The following is a 24625-nucleotide window of genomic DNA, read 5'->3' on the forward strand; positions in this document are numbered from 1 at the left end:
CCTGACGCGGGGCTCGAACTCTCGGACCGCGAGATCGTGACCTGGCTGAAGTCGGACGCTTAACCGACTGCGCCACCCAGGCGCCCCTATGTAATAACTTTTAATGTACAGATTGGAAGAGATTAGAAAGATTAAAAGAAGTAAAAGTCACTCAAAATTCCACCATTCCAAGATAACTATTAACATTTTGGTGTATGTCCTTTCATTCTTTTAAATTTTATTTATACTTATATATCTGTACTTTTTAAAAGTATATTTATTTTTGAGAGAGAGAACATGTGAGCAGGGGAGGGGCATAGAGAGAGAGAGAGAGACAATCTTAAGCAGGCTCTGTGCTGTCAGCATGAAGCCCAACATAGGACTTAATCCCACAAACTGTGAGATCATGACCTGAGCTGAAATCAAGAGTCATGCACTTCACCGACTAAGCCACCAAGTACCCCTGTACTTTTTTTAAACAAAATTAGATCATATTTTATGTTATATATATTGCTCTTTTCACTTAGCATTATACCATGAATGTTTTCTTGTGTTAAATAGTATTAGAAAATAAGATTTTTAATGGTTGTGTGGTATATACTTTACTAAATATTTCAGTTTACTTATCTCTTCATTTTATTTTGTTGCAGTATAGAAATTCTTTCCAGATTTTGATAGGTCATCAACCCTCTTAATTTTTTTTATGCTATTACATTTTCTTTTTCTGGGTTTTATAGATATTTAGGAGGGAAAAGAAAAAGGCTGAATCAGAGACTTTTTTAGATTCTCTTTTTTTTTTTTACTTTTTATTTCATTCTTTCCTTACTTTTAAGTGGTTTTTCTAATGTATTTTTTTAGCAATCTCTATGCCCAACATGATGTTTGAACTCACAACCCCACGATCAAAACTTACAGGCTCTTCTGACTGAGCCAGCCAGGTGCCTTTACATGCTTTTTCTAAACCAGTAGTTTTTAAGACTACAATTTTCATTCTTTAGTCTTCTTATTTTGGACCTAAAACTTTTTTTTTTTCATTTTTAAAATAAAATTTATTTTCTGTCACATTTATTTCTTAAAGTGTTAAAAAATATAGTGTCCACAACTTAACCTGTTCCTTATTAGTTCAGATCATAATGAAATGTCTTAAATACCAAGAGTGAGGTCAGACTTTTGTCTCTGACACTTAACACCTTTGTCAATGTCACGTTACTTAATTTTTCTATGCCTGTGTTTCCTCATCTGAAAATTATTGTTAATGATGACAAGAATACATTTGGAGAGTACTCCAAAGAGAAAATACTTATTAACATAGTGCCTAATGTAAATACTGGGCTCTCAAGAACTAATACGATGATGGTGGAGTTATAATAGGATTATAAGTGGTGATGATACTGTCAGTAATAGTAGAAATGTATTTAATACATTGTCTCAAGTTTTCCCACCCTGATGTTCAGTTTTAAGGTAACTTACTTGTTATGTAATATGACTACTTCGTTACTATTATTATATTTTTTTGCTCTGTTTCTTTTTAGTGGTTTTTTTCAATCTTTTATTTGTGGTACTTTTGGTTGTTTATACAACTTTGAACCTATTCCTTTTGAACGGTGTGTTTTACAATATATCTGTTATCAATTTTATTTTGCCTACAATAAAATTAAGTGATTTCACTAAAATTGTTTTACTGAAAATTTGGTGAATGTATTTTTAATTCCTTTCCAGATTACTAAATATATAAACAAAAATTTAAAAGGGTAATAACAGGGTCAGCATTTAAATATCTTCCTCATCCTATTTTTTTTCACTTCAAACTAGTTTTTCACTTAACTAAGTTTTATTAGAGTTTAATGATAAGAACGTCAAAGAAAACAGTGGTGACTATGAAAAACGTCTCTATAATTTCTCCTCATGTTTTATATTTAGCTCATTCAGCCAAAAAATACTGAGCATATACTAGGTATGAGGCTAAAGGGATAGATGGAGGAACTTCATGGAGCCTGTCAATGATTTTATACTTTATCTTAAATATAACTGCAATGTTATTGAATACTTTAAACAAGGAAGTGCCACACTCTGTGAAGAATGGATTTTAGCAGGAATGACTAGGGTATTGGGACAAGTTTGTTTCTAGAGGAAAATTATTAGTGACATGGATCAGGGTGATACTGTGGAGATGGAAAAACGTAAATTGATTTCAGATTATGGTGGAAGTAAACTTGAGAAGACAAGGCGATGGACTCCATTCGGGTGTCAAGAGGATAGATACATACATGCTCATCCCCCTGTATGGTACATAAATTCCATGCTTTGCATACAGGGTTTCTCTCATGACTTGGCCTCCAACCTTAATGATACTGTTGTCCAAATTTTTCCATCGATTTCTTTGCATTACCCCAGTCAGATTGCTGTCAACTTTTACTATAAAATTCTCTTTATCTCCTGGTTGATTTCTGTATTCTTTTTATAGTCTTTCTTTCTGCAGGGCCACAGACTCCCCTAATTAGATTTTGCTTAGCTTACATGTGTTGTTTTGGCAGCGGGATCCCAGCACTCAAGTCATACTAATGATGGGCCAGACTAGTGTGAGTGAAGTTATGAAGGGCAGGTAAAAAAAAAAATGGAAGCCATAAATATAGACAATTTCATTGTAAATAGTCTTGGTTGAAAGTGAGAGTATAGGGGTGCCTGGGTGGCTCAGTTGGTTGGGCAACTGACTTCAGCTCAGGTCATGATCTCACAGTTCGTGGGTTCGAGCCCCACGTCAGGCTCTGTGCTGATAGCTCAGAGCCTGGAGCCTACTTCAGATTCTGTGTCTCCCCCTCTCTCTGACCCTTCCCTGCTCAAACTCTGTGTCTGTCTTTCAATGATAAATAATTGTTAAAAGAATTAAAAAAAAAAAGAAAGTAAGAGTATAAAATATGAGATGGCAAAATAGGGATGAGTGGTCAAAGGAGAGTTTTTGTTGTTTTTAAAGATGGAAGATAATTGAGAAGAATCTAGTAGAGGGGAGATATAGAAAAGAGAGGGAAAGATCAATTGAGCAAAGTTCTTGAAAACTGCAAAAAGGTGATGATAAGTTTAAGGGAATGAAGGAAGTCCACCTCCATTTTAACAGGAAGGAAGGAAAGGATTAGTCATTAAGTTTTAAAATTTCTAAGAGGAAGAAATTGTTTTATTACAGTGTTGTAAATCCATCACTTAGTTCCTCCTAACCTCCAATGGACAGGTTACTAAATATTAATGTCAGTTGAGCCAAGCATTCTATTCTACAATTACCTTATTTTGTTCTTATTCTTTTTGATTTCCTCTTTTAAGCAAATGAAGATAGAAAAGAGAGGACTGAGTATCCATCCAGAGGGATATTGACAAGGAGATAGTAGGTAGATAATAAGCTATGTCACTTACAACTTCCCCAAATGGGTGAATGGAGTCAACCTGCCAGAATCAGGGTATTTGGGATGCTAAATTAGGTGGGTATTCTTCATAGGGGAATGAGATCTAATTTGAGGACAAATTGTGCAGTGGCTTGAAATTAGGATTTAAAAACCAAAAAAGAATGACAGTGCCTCCTACCTCCGGTTGAGGACTCAGATTTTAAAGTCACAACAAATAGGATTGGACAGATGGCCATTTGTGAAGAAGTGATATGAGACATATCCTTTAGACCAGTGATTTGCAAACATTTTTTAAGGCAATAAGATCCTTTTTTTCAAACAAAATCTCATGTGGAATCTCAATATACAAAATAAATGAGAGGACTTTTGACAGAAGCCAGTAGCATATGGGCGAGAGCCATAACCTCTCCTTCCTCTTTGTGCCATATTCCAAGACACTTAAAAGATACCTAAGACTCTGCAGAACATTTTTAAATTCAAGTTATTTAAATCAAAAGAAGACAGAAACAGTTCACCTTTTCTCTCACTGCCCCCCCCCCCCCCCCAGTCTCTGGTAATCACCAATCTGTTCTCTGTATCTATGAGCTTGATTTTCTTTTATTTTTAGTTCTAAACTTTTATTTTAGATTTATACACATGAGAAAGATCTTACAGCATTTGTTTTTCTCTTTGGGACTTACTTCATGTAACATAATGCCCTCGAAGTGCATTCATATGATCACAAATAGCAAAATTTCATTCTATTCTATGGCTGAATAATATTCGATTATATGCATATACCACAGTTTCTTTATCCATACATCAATTGGAGGTTGTTTCCCCATCTTGGCTATTGCAAATAATGTTGCTATGAACATGGAGTTGCATATTATCTTTTTGAGTTAGTGTTTTTGTTTTCTTTTGATAAATACCCAGAAATATAATTACTGGATCATATGGGCATTATATTTTTAATTTTTTGAGGAACCTCCACACTGTTTTCCATAGTAACTGCACCAATTTATACTCCCACCAACTGTGCACAAGGGTTCCTTTTTCTCCATACCCTTGCCAATACTTGTTATTTCTTATCTTTCTGATAATAGCCATTTTTGTATGTGTGAGGTGTTATCTCATTGTGGTTTTAATTTGCATAACCCTGATGATAAATGATACTGAACATCTTTTCAGGTACTACCAGACCAGGTAATCAAGGGGTGTTCCCTGGGTGACAGCTAGAAAAACCAGGCACCAGACATAAAAACCAGTATACCAGATGCATGTAAAGTCCCTCTGTAAGAGACACTAGCACTCTGGAGTGTGACGCATGGTGAACTCCAAGATAGCACCCACCCTCCAAGGTATCTGGAAGAGATTACAGCCCCTCAATGTATGTTTAATTAGCTGCTTGCCGCTCAAGTCAAACTCATGATGATTAGCTAATAGACCCCCTCACAGAAAGATCAGTCTGTGGGTCTGTTGCCTCTTGCTGTGACCTGGAGATGGTAGCTGGTTAAGAACCTTTCTCTGCTTGTAACAGTCCTGTGGACCCATGAATGTAAGCCCCACTAGCCAGCAGAGCCGAGTGATGTACAGGTGCCCCCTGAAAGCAGTCATAAAAATTGGTGTTCTAGAGAGGGATATGATGATTACAGTCTGTGGGACCAGGAAGACCGTCTCCCCTGGCCTCCATAGCTAGGCAATCAAGAGGTGTTCCCTAGGCAGTGGCCCTCAAAATTGGGGCACTAATTGTATGTAAAAGCTTCCTTCTGAAAGGCACTGATGGTCTGGAGCACAGCAAAAAGGAAAGCGTGAAGATGACATCTTCTAGTCTCCATCCCAGGGGAGCGTTCCAGCAGGCTCCTGGATGTGTGTGTGAAATTAGATGCTGCTCCCTCTTGCCGATGCTTTAACTTAAGTAGGTGAGCCTTCTTCACATTAGGTCTGGGCACAATTGGCTGCCTCTGAGTTGGGCCCTAGGGTGGGTGAATCTGAGCATGAGTCCCTTAAAAGCAGTTTCTCGGATGACTATAGTCTTGTAGGTCTTGGGGTGCAAACCTTGTTGTTTTTCAGAGTTCATTGTTTTGGGGGCTCATCTCTCAAGTGTGTGTCATAAAAGTTGGGGTGCCCATGTGGGGCTTGAGCCCTTTGCTCCTCACGGAGAACTTCTTAGATTTTGAGTTCCTTCCTGGTGATGAGTCTCTATGCCAGGGAGTGGGATTTTATAGCAAGACTGTCCCAGCCTCTTAACTGCTTTGATGTGGTTTTCTTGTTTGCCTGATATCTAGTCATTACTCAGCCAGACTTGAGGTGTTTTTTTGAAAGTAAATTGTTTCATAGGTAGCTGTAGACTTAGTATGTCTGTGGGAGAAGGTGGATTAAGGATCCTTATGCACCACTATCTCGAATTGGAACTCACTGTAGAACATATTGGAAGGTAATTTTGAGTAATGCCAAATCTTTAGAAATCTTTTTTTTCTATTAAATTAATTGTCATTAATACTAGCACATAGTAAAAAATATTCAGGTGGTAGAAAAGATATATGGTGAAAAATAATTCACCTATCCTAGATGCCAATTCCTTAGTTCTTTTACCTAGGTGTAAATAGTTACTAGTTTCTTACATATGTTTTGGAAGTATTTTGAGCATACAGACATAAGAATATACTCTTTTTTCTTAATCACACATGAGATCATTCTATTTCTATTCCTCCCAGTTAACTGTTTTCATTTAATTAGAATATCTAGTATAGATCTACCTCATTCTTTTATAATAGCTGTATAATATTGTATTAAAATGATGTAGCATAATTTAACAATTACTAATTGATGGAATATTTTGCTCTTAAAAGTCATTTACAATTAATATGTGTGAATATATTTCTTGGATAAACTGAAGATTTTGAACAGGAGAGTGATAATATAGAAAGACAAACCTAATGTTAGGATTACCAGAACAAAAGCATGATATTCACAAACTCTGAACCTCATTTTATTCTTTAAGAAGTATGTTTTTCCTGCTAGGTTAGCTCTGCTTTTTCCCCACTAAAAGGGAGTTTTTATTCTACTTCATCAGACATGTAGTACTTGGCGGCTTTCTTTCTTTGTATGTGGATACACTTCTGTTTGTTACCCTGCTTTATTTTTCTCAATCTCTTATTCATTATCCCCAGTTACTCTCCAGAAATATCTTAGAAATTTGAGTTAATGTAGTTGTATTTCCTAGGTAAGCAAAGCTTTAGGTCTTTTGCTTGTACTTTGGGAAGCCTTGCATTTGTAGATGAAAGGAACAATTAACTAGATCTTGCCTCTCTTTTTATCCTTCCAACTTTTGTATCCTTGTTAGAAATTTGTTTTAAAATTTTTTGACGTTTATTTATTTTTGAGGGAGATTGAGATACAGCAGGAGTGGGAAGGGGCAGAGAGAGGGAGACACAGAATCTGAAACAGGATTGAGGCTCTGAGCTGTCAGCACAGAGCCTGACATGGGGCTTGAACTTGTCTGAGCCGAAGTCAATGCTTAACCGGCTGAGCCACCCAGGCACCCCAGAAATTTCTAATTCTGGTCAATTTTTAAATTCATATACTCTATGTATAGTTTAGCTGATCTATACATGTTAAATTTTATTCAAATCTTCTACAATATTCTTTTATATCTTAGGATAACCTCTTCCTCACAGACGACTCCTTGCAAAGGAACACTTAATCCTTTGGATGGAAAAGAATACTCTGATTAGATATTTACTGAATAGTATGAAAACCAGTGCTTTCCTCTTGAATAATTTTCTTATCAAATCTCTTGAGGTACAAATAAGTTGAACAAATCTTTAAAAATTTATAATTTACATTTTAGAAATTTATAATTTAGCATGACACACGTTTGGAGATGGAACCAAGGCCAGTGAAAGGGAGGATAAGGAAAGAGTGGAATTAAATTGTTAAATATTTTAACACAATGTGAACGTTTTGATTTGGTTTTTTTTTTACCATCAATTTGATAAAACTGTGATAGGGACTTGAGGGCTAGTTTATTAAAACCTATCATTTTTCAGGGAAGGAAACTAGTCTTTAGGGTGTCTGAGACTTGCCCTGATCACAGGTTATGACACAGAGCACCTGATTGCCAGCCCCCTTTTGTTTGAGGATATAACTGACTGTTTACAGTGGTAGTTAAAATGTGTGTAGCAGCAAAAGAAATTGATTCATTTTATGTATTCACTTTTTAAATCACAATATACATACTTAATGACTCAAAAGAACTATTTTTTTAAATGTAGGCAAATAAAAGTTTTGTAAATAGAATGATTTTCCTTCAAACCATATTATGTTTGGAGAATGTTTGAGGTCTAATAAGGTGTTTCTGCCTCATCTCCTCTTTCACAAAATCTCTTACCAGAAAAATGTTTGTGTATTCTTGACTTTGTTTTTGTTTTGCTACTTAATATCTTGAAATATTATTTGTCTACGTGTTCAGTTACCTGGAAGTTATATAAAGAAATAGTTATAGGGGCTTCCGGATGGCTCAGTCATTTGAGCGTCTGACTCTTGATTTTGGCTCAGGTCATGATCTCGCAGTCCTGAGATCGAGGCCCCTGTCAGGCTCTGCACTGGGCTTGGAGCCTGCTTAGGATTCTGTCTCCCTCTGCCTCTCTCCCACTTGTGCGTGTGCTCTCTTTCTCTCTCTTTCAAAAAAATAAGTAAATAAAAGAGTTATATGAAATCCTTTTTCAAAACTTTTAGAAAATGATGGACGTGTAAATCTACAGTTAGTGGTTCTACTAAACCTAAAGAAGCAGCATAGTGACTTCCTCCTGATACTATTCTTTTTCTTTTTTCTTTTTTTTTCAAGTTTTTTTTTTTAACGTTTATTTACTTTTGAGACAGAGAGAGACAGAGCATGAATGGGGGAGGGTCAGAGAGAGAGAGGGAGACACAGAATCTGAAACAGGCTCCAGGCTCTGAGCTGTCAGCACAGAGCCTGACGCGGGGCTCAAACTCACGAACCATGAGATCATGACGTGAGCTGAAGTCAGACGCTTAACCGACTGAGCCACCCAGGCGCCCCCCTCCTGATACTATTCTTGATGATTGTTTCACTCGAGTTTATAATGCCTTGAGAAGTAAACTTTTGCCAAATCTACTTATGTGTTTTGAGTTCTCACAGAGAACTTTTGGTGTTTTTGGCAACAATAAAGGCAGAACACCTCTCAGGAGAAAACCTACATCTGTTTTTATGTTTACTATCTGAATATTCAGTCTATTCTATCCCTATGCTTTCAGTACTAAAGAATCGCGTAGCTGGAATAAGAGGCAGCTGATCACATTTGCATTTCTTAGCCAACATGTCTTGCCCTTCCCTATTAGCACCTGCTCAGGTTTATGCCTAGCAGCTGTCAGTGTTCATAAACTCAGATTACACAAAAGGGAAGTTTGATATGCCTGAATTTGAACAGTATTATCAGTAACAAGCGATCATTGGATCTTTCTGAAGTATAGAAAATCATCATTCAGGGAGGAAGTTGTTTGTAGTAATTCTGATTTTTGTCTATTCTCAGAATTGTTACTGGTAAATGTCACTTTTTTTTAAAGTTTATTTATTTTGAGAGAGAAAGAGAAGTGGGGAGGGGCAGAGAGAGAGAGAGAGAGAGAGGGGAAGAGAATCCCAAGCAGGCTCTGCACTATCACCATGGAGTCTGACTCGGGGCTTGATCTCACAACCATGAGATTGTGACTTGAGCTGAAATCAAGAGTCAGATATTTAACTGCCTGAGCCACCACCCTGGCACCCTAGTAAATATCATCTTAATAAAATATAGTAAATTCATGTTATCTAGGATGAGCAAATATTCTGATATCTGTTAATTACATATCCTACATTATCAGTTTTAAACAATTAGGACAAAATGTAAAATACAGACCAGAGTTTGGCACAAAACCTAGTTGAATATAATGTTTAAATCAGCTTGAATCATCTTATAACAATTACGTATAATTACTACTTCACAGAAAGTTTTAGTTAATTGAATTCCAGGTTATACAATTTTTGATACTTTAGATCAGGATTTCTCAGCCTTAGCACTGCTAACATTTTGGGCCAGCTAATTCTCTGTGGAGGGGATGTCCTTTGCATTGTAGGAGTTGAGCAACATCCCTAGACTCTATCTCTGCACTGTCAGTAGCATGCTCTCAGATGTGGCCATCAAAAGTGTCTCCAGACTTTGCCAAATGTTTCCTAGTGGCCAAAGAGGGCATTAAAAAGTCACTCCTGGTTGAGAGCTAGTGCTTTAGACTATGGGAAAGATATGTAATGAATCAAATCTTTTATAATCTGTTCATCAGCTTCTGCACGTTTTTCTTCCATTGTTCACATCAACAAATTTATTTTTTACTGTAATATTTTATGTTAATTTTAAGTTGTAGTAATCTTTACCTTACCTTGGTTATTAACTTTGCAAATAAAGAATTCTGAAGTTATACATTAAAAAGTATATTCATAAATGCCCTTAAGCTAGAAGATGCACCTACTAATTGATATTCTTCCATAACTGAGTGTGTGCGATGGCAGAGTCATATTATTATATAGCCCCTTCATTTTGATCTTATGGTATTTGGGCTGTTTTTGGTCACAGAGAAGTTTGTTGGTAGTGGTTTGAACCTGAGATGAAGGTGGTATCCTTAACACATAGAGTCAGAATGAGAGGCTGTTATAGGATTGCCAGTATCAGATCTGGATGCTCTGGCCCTAACAGAAATCTGAAAATATGTGCTTCTGAGACACCTTAACCATTTTTATTTTAATGAATATATTTTTCTTTTATTTAAATTATTATTATTTTTTTATTTAGAGAGAGAGCATGGGGAGGGGAGCAGAGGTTGAGAGAGAGAGAGAGAGAGAATCTTGAACAGGCTCCATGCTAAGCATGGAGCCCGAGGCAGGGCTCAATCCCAGGACCCTGGGATCATGACCCAAGCTGAAATCAAGAGTCGGACACTCAACCCACTGAGCCCCCAGGAGCCTCTGAATATATTTTTCTTAAATGATTTGAAGAGATGGGTTTCTGCCATTTTTGTGTAATATGCTTAAATAATGAATAACAATTTAGTGTAATCATAATTATATTTTTTCAACTGAAAATGAATGTATTAATTTTCACATATATTTGTGTTCCACTTTATTTTGAAAGTTTTAAGGCAAAACATTTCACCATTCATACTTACACAGTTGCAAGACATTTATTTTAAATTCTTTTTTTTTTTTAATATATGAAATTTATTGTCAAATTGGTTTCCATACAACACCCAATGCTCATCCCAAAAGGTAAATTCTTTTTTTTTTTTAATTCTTAACAAAATTTATCTGGCTAAAAAATGTAATAACATGCTAAACATACATATAACCTTAAAATAGATATGACTCTGAAATATTTACTTGAAATGAATAATCTAAAATACCTTAAGGTTTCTTTTACTGCCACATACACATGGGTAATTATATACACAGATATGCACTTATTAAAAACAATAGCTAATAATTAATTGGTAGGTATTCAGCACTTTACATGCATTATCTCAGTTAATCCTAATTATATCATCATCATATTACTCATGAGGGAATTGAAAGTTCACTGAAGTTATATAATTGGTACAAGGTCACAGCTGATAAGCTCCAGATACTGTTTTTGAACTCAAATAGTGTCTGTTATCAAATGTCTTGTTGACATAATGCTGTAATCCCAATGTAATCTGTGTCTTCATTTCTTCAGTGTTTAGATTTGTATTCCTCAACCCCAACCCATATGTATTTTTTTGAGTGCCTACTATGTGCCAGACTGTTTTTTGTTTTTCTTTACTTTTCATTTAGAAATAATCTTAGACTTAAAAACAGTTAAAAAACAAATACAGAGCATTCATATATATATTTTTTACCCACATGTATATATTTTACCCACATATATATTTTCCCCCTAATTTTCATAATTTATATAACCATAGTACAGTTATCAAAATTATAAAAATCAGAAAATTAACACTGGTACAACACTATTAACTGAACTATAGACTTTGTAAGGATTTCACTAGCTTTTCCATTAATGTTCTTTTTCTGTTCCAAATTTCAGCCTAGGATCCAACATCACATTTAATTGTATCTGCTTTAAGTCTTTAACCTTTGGCTGTTCTTTAGTCTTTCCTTTACTTTCATGAGCTGGACACTTGGTGAACACTAGTCAGTTTTGGTTTGTCTGATGTTTTCTCATGATTCGACTGAGGTTATGTGTTGTCAGGAAGAATGCCACAGAGGTGGCATGTGCCTCTAAGGGCATCAGAGGGCACATGATATTTTATTACAAGTTGTATAGTTTCTCCACTGTGAAGTTAATTTTTTGCCATCTGTAATTAGTAAAAACTTTGGAGCAGATACTTGGAGACTATGCCAATATCTTGTTTCTCCTCAGACTTTCTCCTGCTTTCTCTGCTCTCTCCTGCTTTTTCCAGACTTTCTACTGCTTTTAGTATCCCTCCGTACACGTGTATTTTAAGGCTTCTTCTCTGAGTAGTTCTAAAGACCTGTAACTACCAGCTGTAGTTCCATTCTTTCTTAAAATTTTTTTTTTCAACGTTTATTTATTTTTGGGACAGAGAGAGACAGAGCATGAACGGGGGAGGGGCAGAGAGAGAGGGAGACACAGAATCGGAAACAGGCTCCAGGCTCTGAGCCATCAGCCCAGAGCCCGACGCGGGGCTCGAACTCCCGGACCGCGAGATCGTGACCTGGCTGAAGTCGGACGCTTAACCGACTGCGCCACCCAGGCGCCCCATGTAGTTCCACTCTTTCTTATTGCCAGGTTTAAATTTTATTTTTAAACTATGTTATAATAAAGAACCTACTAGTATTTTATTACTACAGAATAGATTCTCAAAAATAGATTGTAAGATCCAAGTATATGTATATTTTTAATTTTAATAAATATTTCCAGGAAAAATGATCACCAATAAGCAATATGTAGAGACTGCTTGTTTGACTTTCTGGATTTTACTTGCTTTAGTCCCAAATCAAGTTACAGCAACAGAAAGAAATACACCTAGAGCTTATAATTTATTATCCTAAAAAATTAACAACTATTATTTATTGAATTCTTTTATGCCAGATACTCAGCTAAAGTGCTTATCTATGTTATATCACCAAATTATATAGTAAAAAAGCAAATTAAAAAAAAAACTTTCCATTTTTTTAAATGCATTTAGACACAGTGAAGTTACCAGGTATAATTTTTTTTAAATAGCCTTTTTCTATAAACTCTAGGTAAAGGATTCATATTTTTTGCATTTAGTAAAATGAGACTTGTTGGTGAAAATAATTTGTAGTGAAAGATGTCAGTAGGGGCCTCGGCTCAGACCAGCCTCATGTTTCAAAGTTTGTTGGTGACTGCTTGATGACCCAAAACCTGCCCTGTAAGCATTAGTTTCATGTAACCATTGGTACCAGCTACGACTTTCCATGATGAATGCTGAAAAAAAGAAAGAGAAGTTATTTAAGAATATGAACATACTCATTATGGCATTATCATCTATAAGGTGATTAACAGCAATACCAGAATATGAACAGAAGGTTTTGAATTGTGTATGATTGGAAAACTTATTGAACTGGTTACTATTGATGCTATGTGTCAACCAGAGATGATAATCTTTACTATATGTATCCATCTTAAGAGAAAAATCATCTAGATACCATATGGATTAAATCAACATTTAAACATTAACTCTGCGTTATTTTAATTGGACAGTATTTTTAAAACAAACTCTTTTTATTTTAATTGCCTGTAGAATTCCATACAGAAATCTTTTTTATGGTTAGATTATTTCCATAGTGAAAGTTTGTGGTGGATTGTAAATTCAGTTTTAAGTGAGCAGTGTCTTTATTTTGCTTCTTCCTGTAAATTGTGTACTTATTAAAGCAGTTGGGAAAGTCATGATTTTCTTGCTTCCTTGTAGGATCACTGTATGCAGACAGTATTAAAATAACCATTTTAATATTCTATATTTTTAAAAAAATATTGGGATACAATTGACATACAACATTTTATATTTGTTTCACATATACAACATAATGATTTGATAGTTTGTATGTATTGCAAATATTTGTATGTATTGCATAATATTTGTATGTATTACAAAAGTATCATCATGATAAGCATACTTAACATTCATCACCACACAGTTACAAATTTCTTTTGTGATGAGAACTTTTAAGATCTACTTTCTTAGCAACTTTCAAACAAAACAGTGTTACTAACAACAGTCACCATGCTGTACATTATATCCTATGACTTATTTTAACTCCACCCATTTCTACTCTAAATTTTTAATATCAGCATTAACTGTTACAGTAAGACCAATGTAAGATTACACCTGAAATAGCTAAGCAAATAAATATAAATACATATAAGTGGCTCAGTTATTATAAATGGGTCATATTAAGGCCATTTTAATTGTAGTTCATACTTTACATGATTAAAAACTGTAAAATGGATTTATCTTTTTGGTGAGGGAGGAGTGCTTGCTCTGTTGGGGATTACCAAGTCAGATTCTTGGATGTTTAAGACTTTCAAGACTTGGGTTTAGAAGACAGGGTTACAACACATTCAAATGTGGTGTTATTTTGGGGGCATTTGGGTGGCTCGGTTGGTTGAGCATCCGACTCTTGGTTTCATCTCAGGTCATGATCCCAGGGTTTCTGGATCAAGTCCCACATCAGGCTCCATGCTGAGTATGGAGCCTGCTTGGGATTCTCTCTCTCTCAGTCTCTCTCTCTCTCTCTCTCTCTCTCTCTCTCTCTCTCTCTCTCTGCCCTTCTCACCCACTAGTGCATGTTCTTCCTCTCCCTCTAAAATAAAATTTAAAAAAACACACAAAAAGTAAATCTGGTGTTATTTTCCTGATTCGTTAAGATAATATGGGTGTTATGTTGTAAGTGAATAGATGATGAGGTGATTTAGGAAGAATAAGAAGTTAATATGTTAATTTTTCTAAGATTGTGGCAACACATTTGTATGAAGATATATGCAAACCACTGTTAATGTTTTTTTGCTATAAGGAAATTCTGCAAGTCTATTAAAAGAGGATTTGGTATATTAAACATTAAACTTATTTCATAAATTGGTGTTTTAAATTATACTTATTTTGTTTCTATTTATTCCATATTTTATCTTTCTGAAGAACATGTATTTTGAAACACTTTCATATTTTAAAAAATATGCCTAAATGTTTGAATTATTTAAATATGTTTAGTTCTTTGAATAATGCCACCATCAGATACTGAGAATTGATGTTTTTCTCCCTCTCATAGACATGGAGTCTGGAGAACGGTTACCATCCTCAACAGCCTCCTCTACTACACCTTCATCTTCAGTACCTTCTGTGGCTTCATCAGTTTCAAAAGGCGGCCTTTCCACGGGAGCTGCTTCCCTGAGCTCTACAATCAACCCATGTGGTGAATACCCTTTATTGACTCAGTTTTAGAATACCTTCCATTTATTAATTTGCATTCATAGTGTTTTACTGAACTCTGAGTAAAATGTCTTCATCATCTCTCTTGACCTGTTGAACAATAACTAGATTTCTGCTTTTCCTGGATTTTGCCAGCACACTGAGGTGTCACGCTGGATCTTTCATGCTTTACATGCTTATGAGAAGCTCTCTTCATCTTGTCTTAATTTGACCATTTCAATTAATAAATGAGTACATGCAAAATATTTTTAAGCAATAAACCCATGAAGAGGTGAAAGAAATACAAAGGAGTCCTTGGTGGTAAGATTAGGTACCAATGCCATGGACCTTTTGTTCTAAATTTGCTTCTGCTATTTGAAATATCTTTCACCAAACTCCCAACTACCCCAGTTCATGATGTGTACTAAAGGAGATCATCTACTCGATGGAAAATATTCTAAAAATTAACAGCATGACAAGTTTCTCTTAAACATGAACAAAGTTCAGACTGCTAAAAAGGCAATAATAAAAATTCGATTTCAGAAGTGAAAATATCATAAATTTCGATTAATTTTATAGAAGGTGTTTTTAATTACTGCCCGAAATCATTCTTTGCCCAAATGCAGATTTGGTAGAATACCTCCTTTTTTTTTTTTTTTTAAAAAAAAAAAAAAGGAAAATGCTAAAGGGTTAACTCATTCCTTTATCACTAGGAAGGTTTTAAAGTTAAATATTTTTTTATCATATAGATTATTCCATATGTTTATAAGCCAAAGAACTAAATGATATCTTTTTCAAAATTAGATTTATAATTTTGGATAAATATGGAATGTTTGCTAACAAAATACCTTAGTAAATTGTCAAATATATATTCAATTATTTTGATTTCTTTTAATCAATGGAATGATAAGAAGGATGTCATTTTGTCATTGATTTATCAGAACAATTCTCTAGAATTTTCGTAGGGATTACAAAATAAGATAAAATAGCCTTTTATTTAAAACTAATAAATGAGGGGCGCCTGGGTGGCTCAGTTGGTTGAGCGACCGACTTAGGCTTGGGTCATGATCTCGCAGTTTGTGAGTTCGAGCCCCGTGTCGGGCTCTGTGCTAACATCTCGGAGCCTGGAGCCTACTTCGGATTGTGTGTTTCCCCCTCTCTCTACCCCTCTCCTGCTCATGCTCTGTGTCTCTCTATCTCTCAATAATAAATAAATGTTAAATTTTTTTTTAAATAAAAAAAAATAAAAATAATAAATGAAATCCCTATCCTGCATCCTGTACAGTCTTGGTTGAGTCAGTTCACAACTTCATGCACACTTCCCTTGTATATAAAATGATGAATGCCTTTGACAATATGCTGTGTTCAAAAATAGTGATGCTGTGATTGGCATTTTATCTTAGTTTGTCTAAATGATTGTACACAGTTGTACTTTTGTAATTATTCTTTCCTGCGCTTTATAATTCTTATTTCCTTTGTTGTCGGCTCATTTCAGTGTATCTTCCAATCTGCTTGTCTTACTTTGTATTAGTCTTTATATAGTGTTTCTAGAGATTTTTTTTTTTTTTTTATGTTGAAGGTTTCAATTCTTGAGTACAGAGCTATGAGTTTTCTGGACACTTTGCTGTTACCAATTTCTTACTTAGTTTTCTGAATTAGTGACACTTAAATTGCTTATAACTTTGGACACTTACAACATGTTGGGCACTATTTTTTGTTAGTGGTGGTTGAGAGTTGCAAAAGGGGTGGGGTATGCTGAGTTGCAGAGTTACATCAGAAATTCCCTTATCTAGGAAAGACTTCACTTTTTACATTTATTTGCCAACTTGAAAGTGTCACAGACTTTTTATGTTGAGTTGCTTATGTTGAATGAAGGCATATTTTATTTCTTTTTTTTTTTTTTCAACGTTTATTTATTTTTGGGACAGAGAGAGACAGAGCATGAACGGGGGAGGGGCAGAGAGAGAGGGAGACACAGAATCGGAAACAGGCTCCAGGCTCTGAGCCATCAGCCCAGAGCCCGACGCGGGGCTTGAACTCACAGACCGCGAGATCGTGACCTGGCTGAAGTCGGACGCTTAACCGACTGTGCCACCCAGGCGCCCCTGAAGGCATATTTTATTTCTATATTTATTCAGAAACATATTCGTTATTAACACATTATACTTTCCGTATATACAGCATGAATTTTTTTCATTTTCTACGTCAGAAATTTTGTTGTCTAGAAAAAAAAAATCATTTTTATCATTTATTTACCAACTTGAAAGTTGTAGAATTTTTATGGTGAGTTGCTTATATTGAATGAAAGCATATTTTACTTCTATGTTTATTCAGACATATATTAGTTATTAACATATCATACTTTGAGTATGCACAGCATGAGTTTTTTCAGTTTCTAAGAAAATGCTTTTTTGTTTTTAGCTTTCACAGTGTTGTGGTTTATGTTTAAAGTAAAGCCTTATATTAACTTACAACCGATGGGTTGCATAAGAGAATGCTCAGTTGTCCTGCATAGCTCTATTTATCATATTTTCCTATCTTCCCTTATTTGATTCATTGTTTTTGGCCCATTCATTCTGATAATTCTCTTCATTTATAACAAGATCATAGAATGTTAATGAATCTAGACTCTTTGTCTTAAACAACTTGAATCTCCTCAATTTATTTGATGTATAGCGACAACAAAACCATTTTCATTTTTAAAATGTCAAAACCTCACCAGTTCTTTAATGGATCCTTTGAGGACATTCTGTTGATTTAAACAGTTATTTTAATTGGCCTTTCTCCATCATCTTCATTAATGGTATGCCTGTAGGAATTCCTCTGAGTTACAAAGGATGTAATTCAAACCTGCTTTCAAACTTTGAATGATCAACTAATTTTTTTGAGTGAATACCTTGTTGGGGTTTGGGACTAAACCCACCTCCAAATTAGCCTGTCCCTATTGTGCATGCTGGCAGAAGACATGAGACTCCTGAGTCAGACATTTTATTTCTTTCGCAGCAAATAGCATGAGTATCGTGTTGGCCTTGGCTCCCCATGCCTCCCAAGTCCTAAAGAGGCAACACAATGGCCCAGTTGAATCTTATAAATCTTATAAGTGTGTTTGTGTTGCAGCTGAGGAATACCAAACTTGGGGAATCCAATGCTTTCATATTAAATGAAGCAAACCTGCTCTGTCTTGAAGAAGATGCTGCTTCATCCTTCAGGGTTGCTCCCTGCAAATGCAATCCTGAGAAATGGTCTGCTTAAAGAGTGGTCAAGGCTTTGCATTCTTGGCATACCCAGCAATAATATGCAGAGACCTGGGAGGATTGCCTCTCACAATACACCTTCAATTTTATTACAGTAACTATGATAGAAAACAACATCGCAATAACGATTGATTAATCTAAGGGTATCTGCATATGGGTTTTTGTTGGTCATATCAGAAGAGTAATATTTCTTTTTCCTTTAAGTTATAATTTTTAATAAAAGAACTTACCTATTTCTAAAAAATAATTTGAGACAGCTTTCAATAAATGTATTGGCACAATAAGCAAACACAAAATACCTAAAATATCAAAGAATAGGCTCTAAAAGGTAAAAAGGTGTTAGCCAAACAAAGCCACTGATATTGGACCAAAAAACTTACCAAACGAGTCGCTAAGAATAAAAGGAATACATAATGTGTTACATGACTCATAACCACTGTTAGTAAGTATATCAGTTCTTCAGAAGAAAAATAAACCTTTTTTTCTAGCCCTGAGTGGTATGTGGAATATGTCACCAGAACTTTTGTATAAAAAAACCAAATATTGGGGCGCCTGGGTGGCGCAGTCGGTTAAGCGTCCGACTTCAGCCAGGTCACGATCTCGCGGTCCGTGAGTTCGAGCCCCGCGTCGGGCTCTGGGCTGATGGCTCAGAGCCTGGAGCCTGTTTCCGATTCTGTGTCTCCCTCTCTCTCTGCCCCTCCCCCGTTCATGCTCTGTCTCTCTCTGTCCCAAAAATAAATAAACATTGAAAAAAAAAATTAAAAAAAAAAAAAACAAATAGTACCTACATACCAATTTCACAGATATTCAGATTATTCCACATATTGACTCTGAGTAAAAGCTAAGAGAATAGTTCCACAATTAAACTTTATCAAATTTGTTTGAGATTTGTGGTCATTGACCTAACACAAAGATAAAACTTTGAGAAATTTCAGTAATAGTTGCTGAATTTCAACCCATTTTTAAGGGTAGAACCTTTAAACAAAAGCTTATCAAAACGCTGAATACACAAAACAAATAAATGGTTTAAAAATTCTCTGGCTTAAGCCAGAGTATTACTTTTCCTTTAGAAATTAAAGACTGGTTTATATATGTGTCTTACTTGCAGGCCACCTCCCTCTACAGAAGTGTACCAAATCATAATATATCGAGGAAATTGCAAGTTGACCAATAAATACCTGAACTTAGGGTATATGTCAGTTATGACAGTGCTTAACTGTGAGTAGGAAAACATGGCAATTAAACATGCAAGCCCATAGAAAGGCAGTCCTGGAGTGGGTAATGCCATCACAGACTTGGGCTTCTAATTTTATATTCTGTCTTTTAGAGTATGGGGCTTTCATGCTCACATGTATATCCCATGGCTGTAAGAGAGCTGATTTCTGTACAGCATAATTTTCTAGGAAGGAAGAAGATGGGGTGAGGGTGCAGCAAAAGTTGCATACTAGCTTGCTTTGACCCCTGTTAAAGAGCTTTCCCAGAAACCCCATCCAGAGATTTCCACTTGTATCTCTTTCCTCTGAATCATAACCTCAGCTTCCAAAAGGTCAGGAAAACAAGTTTTTAGCTGAGGATACTGCTTTCCTGAAGAAAATAGAGGTTACTAGTAAGGGGTAGACAATATCTACCATGGTGAAATGGAAGCAAGAGGAACAGGAAGTCAAGCTGGGGAATAGGCTACTGTCAGATCATTTAGAACTTCATGTGCGATGCTTAGGAATTCAGGCAGAGTCATGATTAAAAGCAAAGATTTTGCAATTGAAATAACTTGAAATTGAATCTTGGCTTGTTCACTTATTAACTGTGTGAATTTGGGTAATTAACTTATGTTTTTATTTTTTTTAAGGAGAGAGAACATATGTGAGGGAGGAGAGAGGCAGAGAGAAGGAGAATGAGAATATCAAGCAGGCTTCATGCTCAGCAGGGAGCCTGATGTGGGGCTTGATCCCATGATCCCAGAATCATAACCCAAGTTGAAAGCAAGAGGTAGACATTCATCTGACTGAGCCACCCAGGGGCCCCATTTTACCCCTTTCAAGCTTTAGTTGCCTCATCTATAGAATAGATATAACATCACCCATTTTGCAGCCTTATAGGGATAAATGAGATAATGCCTGACATACAGTGGGTGCCTAGTAAATTATAACCATTATTTTTATTCATACTTCATCCAAGTAGAAGGGTGTTATCATCACATGGCTTTGAAAATGAAAGCTTTAGCAACATTTGAACATCAGTTTGCAGTGGGAATGAGACTAGAGGCAAAGAAGACCTTTAGGAGTTAGTTATATTTATCTGGGTGAGAAATTATATGGGCTCAAATTAAGGAGTCAGAGAAGAAGGGACATATAGGACATAATGACTATTCAAATTTGGCAAAGGCAATGTTTAGAGAGAGAGAGAAGCCCGGACATGACTTGAGTAACTGGGTCAGGAGTGAGGTAATGAGAAATGTGGAGGAGGAATAAGTTTTAAAAGAGAAAAGGCTCAGTTATCTTTTTGCATGTTGCACTTAATAGAATATACATCCATATTCCTGTTGGTGGACATTTGAGTTGTTTCCAACTTTTGCTAATTACAATGCTAGGACCAATAAACAAGGATCCCAGTGCATATAAGCATACATTTCTGAAAATGTCTTCCAACTTTACCAGTAGTACTAATTTCTTTTCCCACCAACTGTGTATTAGAATCCTGAGGCTTGGGGCGCCTGGGTGGCTTGGTCGGTTAAGCGTCCGACTTCGGCTCTCAGGTCATGATCTCACGGTCCGTGAGTTCGAGCCTCGTGTGGGGCTCTGTGCTGACAGCTCAGAGCCTGGAGCCTGTTTCAGATTCTGTGTCTCCCCCTGTCTCTGCCCCTCCCCTGTTCATGCTCTGTCTCTCTCTGTCTCAAAAATAAATAAACGTTAAAAAAAATTTAAAAAAAATAAAAAGAATCCTGAGGCTTGTCATCCATGCTAACACTTCCCATTGTCAGCCTTTTTGATTTTTGTCAGTGATGAATATGAAATGTCTCACTGAGGTGCCTTTTTATGTTTTTAGCCTTTTGGATCTTCTTTCTTGAAGTGATTATTTAGGACTTTGGTATATTTTTCCATCAGATTGTGTATCTTTTTCCTATAAATTTAGGAGTATTTTATATTTTGGATGCTGGTCCTTTTGTTAGTTATATTTGTGGGACCTATCTTTACCCAGTCTGTGGTGTGTCTTTTTTTATTCCAAATTGTCTTTTGATTAATAGAACTTCCAATTTTAATGTAGTCAGATTTCTCAATATTTTTATTTATGGTTATCCTAGTTTAAGAACTCCTCTTTAACCTTCAAGGTTATACATACATTTTTAAGGATTTCATTTTCCTTTTCTTCAGTATTACTTTGAAGAGTCCTTGGTAATCAGATAGCAGACCAGTTGTGATAGACTGAATTGGCTTTTTGGTTTTGAAACGGTCACCGGTTGGGCTTGTTGGTTGATAATTCAGCCAGTTCAGCTCACGATAACACTAAAGCTGTTTTCAGCAGAAAGAGATTTAATATAGGGAATTGGGTACATATGAAATTATTGAGGAGCTGGTTCCCTCGTCGTCATGCATGCTTTCAGGGCGTTACTACTGAACTGGCCTGCTTAAGGGTCAATCAGGACACCACTGTTCCAGCTAATGTCTCCATGGATCATACCACCTCAGCTGCAATCCAGTGTTTGGGAACCACTGACATAGTTATGTGGTTTGATGTGGTTTGATGTTTTCAGTATCATTCTAGTGAAAAGGTTGTTCTGTGTTGCCTCCTAAGTGTACACCCACATCAAGGATACCCATTATGTGCTGCTAATGTGCCAGATTAACTCAGGTTTTAATTCTCTTCAAACATATCTGATTGGCAGAATCTAAACTATATCCATCCTGGCTGCAAGAGAGACTGGTAAATGTAGTTTTAAGCTGCCCAGCTTCTGCATCACAGGAAGGTACACTGAAAGGAGGTTAGAACTAATGTTAAATGAGCCAATTATCTATGCACGTCAGCTCATCTGGTGATAGGCCCTCTGCCATATCTCTCAACCTGTGAAGTGTAATAAACTCCTGATGTATATATAGATGAACTTGATACCAATTTCAGCAGCTTTTTTCTTCAGAACATCTAATGGCTCGTGTGTACTTATTACAAATTTCTTTTTGATATATTATTCCATACAACAATGTAAATTAAACCAAATAGAAAAAATGCTTCACTCAAAAGATATGGCTCTTAAGCATCACAGACAATAGCAAATACCTATTGCTTTTTAAAAAGATGTTTAAAAGACTTTTAAGGACTTCATTCCTTCTATACAATATCATTAATTTTTCTGTGTTTACTGGATCATGTCACTCAATATAAAAGCATGCTGGTAGTATCTCCCATCCTAAAAAAAAAAAAAAAAAAAAAAAAACACATACCAAAAACCTTCCTTTCATCTCAACTATTCTTCTGGTCATTGCCCTATTTTCTGCCTTGCTTCACAGGCAAATTCCTCAAAAGACAAAGTTGCATATGCTTTCTCCTTTTTCTCATCTCTTATGTACACATCAACGCATACCTGTTACTTTTCTATTCTCATCTCAGCCTCTTGGCAGAGTTTACATAGTTGACCTCTTCCTCCTTCTTGAAAACCTATTTTTGGGAAAAGTTTGTATCGAATTGGTATTATTTCTTGCTTAAATTTTTGGTAGAATCCACCAGTGGAAGTCATCTGGGCTTGGAAAATTTGTTGTTGTTTTAATTGTTGTTGGAAGATATTAAGCCATGAGTTCAACTTTTTACATATTGATAGAGAATATATTCAGCTTATCGTTTTTCGTTAGTGAGCCTTGGTTGTTGATGTCTTTCAAGGAATTTGTCCATTTCATCTAAATCATTGACTTTATGAGCACAAAGTTGTTCCAAATAGTAACTTATCCTTTGAATGTCCTCTTTCATTATCGATATTAATAATTTGTGCCTTTTTTTTCTTTGTGACTAGAGGTTTATCAATTTTATTAATCTTTTTGACAAACTAGCTTTTGGTTTCATTGGTTTTTCTCACTTTTGTGTTTTATTTATTTCTGTCCTTTATTATTTCCTGATTTTTTTTCTTTTGTGTGTGTAATTTCTTTCTTTCTTTCTTTCTTTCTTTCTTTCTTTCTTTCTTTCTGTCTTTCTTTTTGGTAACTTCTTAAAAGGAAAGCTTAGGTCATTTATTCAAGACCTTTTTCTTATGTATGCATTTAATGTTATAAACTTCTTGGTTAACTACTGTTGTAACTATATCCCACATATTTTGATGTTTTCAGTATCATTCTAGTGAAAATATTTTGTTGCCTTTTGAATTTTTCTTTCACCAATGGGTTATTTGGAAGTCAGTAATTTGACATCTCAAATAATTATTTTTTATTTTTTAAAATTTACACCCAGATTAGTTAGCATATAGTGCAACAATGATTTCAGGAGTAGATTCCTTAGCGCCCCTTACCCATTTAGCCCATCCCCCCCCCCACACACACACACAACCCCTCCTGTAACCCTGTTTGTTCTCCATATTTATGAGTCTGTTCTGTTTTGTCCCCCTCCCTGTTCTTACATTATTTTTGTTTCCCTTCCCTTATGTTCATCTATTTTGTCTCTTAAAGTCCTCATATGAGTGAAGTCATGATTTTTCTTTCTCTGACTAATTTCACTTAGCATAATCCCCTCCAGTTCCATCCACGTAGTTGCAAATGGCAAGATTTCATTCTTTTTGATTGCCGACTCATACTCCATTGTATATATATATACCACATCTTTATCCATTCATCCATCGATGGTTATTTGGGCTCTTTCCATACTTTGGCTATTGTTGATAGTGCTGCTGTAAACATGGGGGTGCATGTGTCCCTTTGAAACAGCACACCTGTATCCTGTGGATAAATGCCTAGTAGTGTGATTGCTGGGTTGTAGGGTAGTTCTATTTTTAGATTTTTAAGGAACCTCCATACTGTTTTCCAGAGTGGCTGCACCAGCTTGCATTCCCACCAACAACGCAAAAGAGATCCTCTTTTCTCCACATCCTCGCCAACATCTGTTGTTGCCTGAGTTGTTAATGTTAGCCATTCTGACAGGTGTGAGGTGGTATCTCATTGTGGTTTTGATTTGTATTTCCCTGATGATGAGTGATGTTGAGCATTTTTTCATGTGTCGGTTGGCCATCTGGATGTCTTCTTTGGAGAAGTGTCTATTCATTTCTTTTGCCCATTTCTTCACTGGATTATTTGTTTTGTGGGTGTTGAGTTTGAGAAGTTCTTTATAGATTTTGGATACTAACCCTTTATCTGACAGGTTGTTTGCAAATATCGTCTCCCATTTTGTTGGTTGCCTTTTAGTTTTGCTGATTGTTTCCTACGCTGTGCAGAAGCTTTTTATTTTGATGAGGTCCCAGTAGTTCATTTTTGCTTTTGTTTCCCTTGCCTCTGGAGACGTGTTGAGTAAGAAGTTGCTGCAGCCAAGATCAAAGAGGGTTTTGCCTGCTTTCTCCTCGAGGATTTTGAT

General features: G+C 35.8%; 1 protein-coding gene across 16 annotated transcripts in view; it reads left to right on the forward strand.

The window, feature by feature from the left end:
- The window catches only part of BAZ2B (bromodomain adjacent to zinc finger domain 2B), a 424035-nt gene that overhangs the window by 267649 nt on the left and 131761 nt on the right, over positions 1-24625 (forward strand). For all 16 annotated transcript variants that reach the window (XM_047870150.1, XM_047870147.1, XM_047870155.1 and 13 more), the window contains one exon: positions 14695-14838. In XM_047870150.1, coding sequence (XP_047726106.1) covers positions 14697-14838 — 142 coding nt within the window. In that variant the 5' untranslated portion in view covers positions 14695-14696. Of the gene's footprint in view, positions 1-14694; positions 14839-24625 lie in introns of those variants that run through there.

The sequence above is a fragment of the Prionailurus viverrinus genome, chromosome C1 (genome assembly GCF_022837055.1).
Source record: "Prionailurus viverrinus isolate Anna chromosome C1, UM_Priviv_1.0, whole genome shotgun sequence".
In the NCBI taxonomy this organism is placed as follows: domain Eukaryota; kingdom Metazoa; phylum Chordata; class Mammalia; order Carnivora; family Felidae; genus Prionailurus; species Prionailurus viverrinus.